Consider the following 1,292-nt stretch of genomic DNA (forward strand, 5'->3'; position numbering starts at 1 on the left):
TGCGTGGGGATAGGTGGGGTGGGGTGAGGGATGGGGGAGGGGTTGGGTTAGGTGAGGGGCTGGAGAAAGGGGGTTGGGTGAGGTGGGGGCTGGGGAAGGGGTTGCTTGGGGCTGGGTGGGATGGGGATGGGTTGGGTGGGGTGTGGGCTGGGGAAGGGGAGGGGTTACGTGGGGTTGGATGGGTGGGGTGGGGTGGAGGGCTGGGGGAGAGGGGTGGGTGGGGTGGGGTGGGGGAGGCTGGGTGGGGTGGGAATTTTTTTTAAATTTATTAGTTTTAAATTTTTAAATTTTTTTTTTTAAATTAAAAGAGATGGAGGAAAAAAAAGGAGGGGCTGGGGGGTGTGGGTGTGGGGACGGGCTGGGGTGGAGAGGGAATTTTTTTTTAAAAAAATTTTTAAAATGATTTTTTAATTTTTAAAAATAGTAGACCGGGGAGGAAGGATATTCCTAATTCCACTATGGACCCCAATGTATCCAACAGTTCAGACCACACATAAATATAACACACTTCAGCAAGTCTTTGAACTGCACTTCTCCACAAGTGAAGTTCAAGTTGAGACAGCCGAAAAAAAAAATGGGCATGGCAATGAAGATAAAGGAAGCATTGCCATATATAGGAATGGCTTCAACACAATTTGCACAAGTTGGTTTAATGATTGTTGGGAAAAAAGCTATGTCTGCTGGAATGACTAACTTCACCTTCGTCTTCTACTCTAATACTCTTGCTTACTTTATTCTCATCCCTTCTTTCTTATTCTACAGGTAGTGCTCTTTTCCCTTTCAATTCTAAAAATAAGAAGTTAGTATCATTTTTAACTGATTTGATTGTTTGTAGGTCAACTCGTCCTCCCATCAATTTCAAACTCATATCTGGGTTTTTCTTGCTTGGAGTTCTGGGGTATGTCAGTTATTCTCATCTTTCAATTGTCTCCTCTGTGAAATATTACTCCTTTTTTGTTTTAATTGTCCATTGTTGATCTGGCATATCTTTGGAGAAATTTTTAATTAGAGGTGTATTTTACTAAATTGACCTTGTTAATGATGCTTCGGAACTCTTAACTCTTACTACTTTATTTAGTTATGTAATACTAAGGATAGTTTGTTACATGGACTAAATTATCATGAGATTATAATTTCTGAACTAATTTATTCCATCTAAGAGATGGGGATAAAATAATTCCAAGATGGACGGGACAAGGTGGGATATTTCACGATTAATTCCAAATAAGATTTATACCATCTATCAGCGGAAATCTTATTCCAGACTTAGTCCTGATATATCACACATTTTC

General features: G+C 40.6%; 1 protein-coding gene across 1 annotated transcript; it reads left to right on the forward strand.

Annotated features, from left to right (window-relative positions):
* The first annotated feature begins 511 nt into the window (after positions 1–511).
* LOC124894380 (WAT1-related protein At1g70260-like) lies at positions 512–995 on the forward strand. The gene is made up of 2 exons (XM_047405075.1): positions 512–762; positions 836–995. The coding sequence occupies exons 1-2, from the start codon at positions 575–577 to the stop codon at positions 975–977; spliced, it is 330 nt and encodes a 109-aa protein (XP_047261031.1). The 5' UTR covers positions 512–574; the 3' UTR covers positions 978–995.
* The last annotated feature ends 297 nt before the right edge of the window (positions 996–1,292 follow it).

The sequence above is a fragment of the Capsicum annuum genome, unplaced genomic scaffold (genome assembly GCF_002878395.1).
Source record: "Capsicum annuum cultivar UCD-10X-F1 unplaced genomic scaffold, UCD10Xv1.1 ctg73403, whole genome shotgun sequence".
In the NCBI taxonomy this organism is placed as follows: domain Eukaryota; kingdom Viridiplantae; phylum Streptophyta; class Magnoliopsida; order Solanales; family Solanaceae; genus Capsicum; species Capsicum annuum.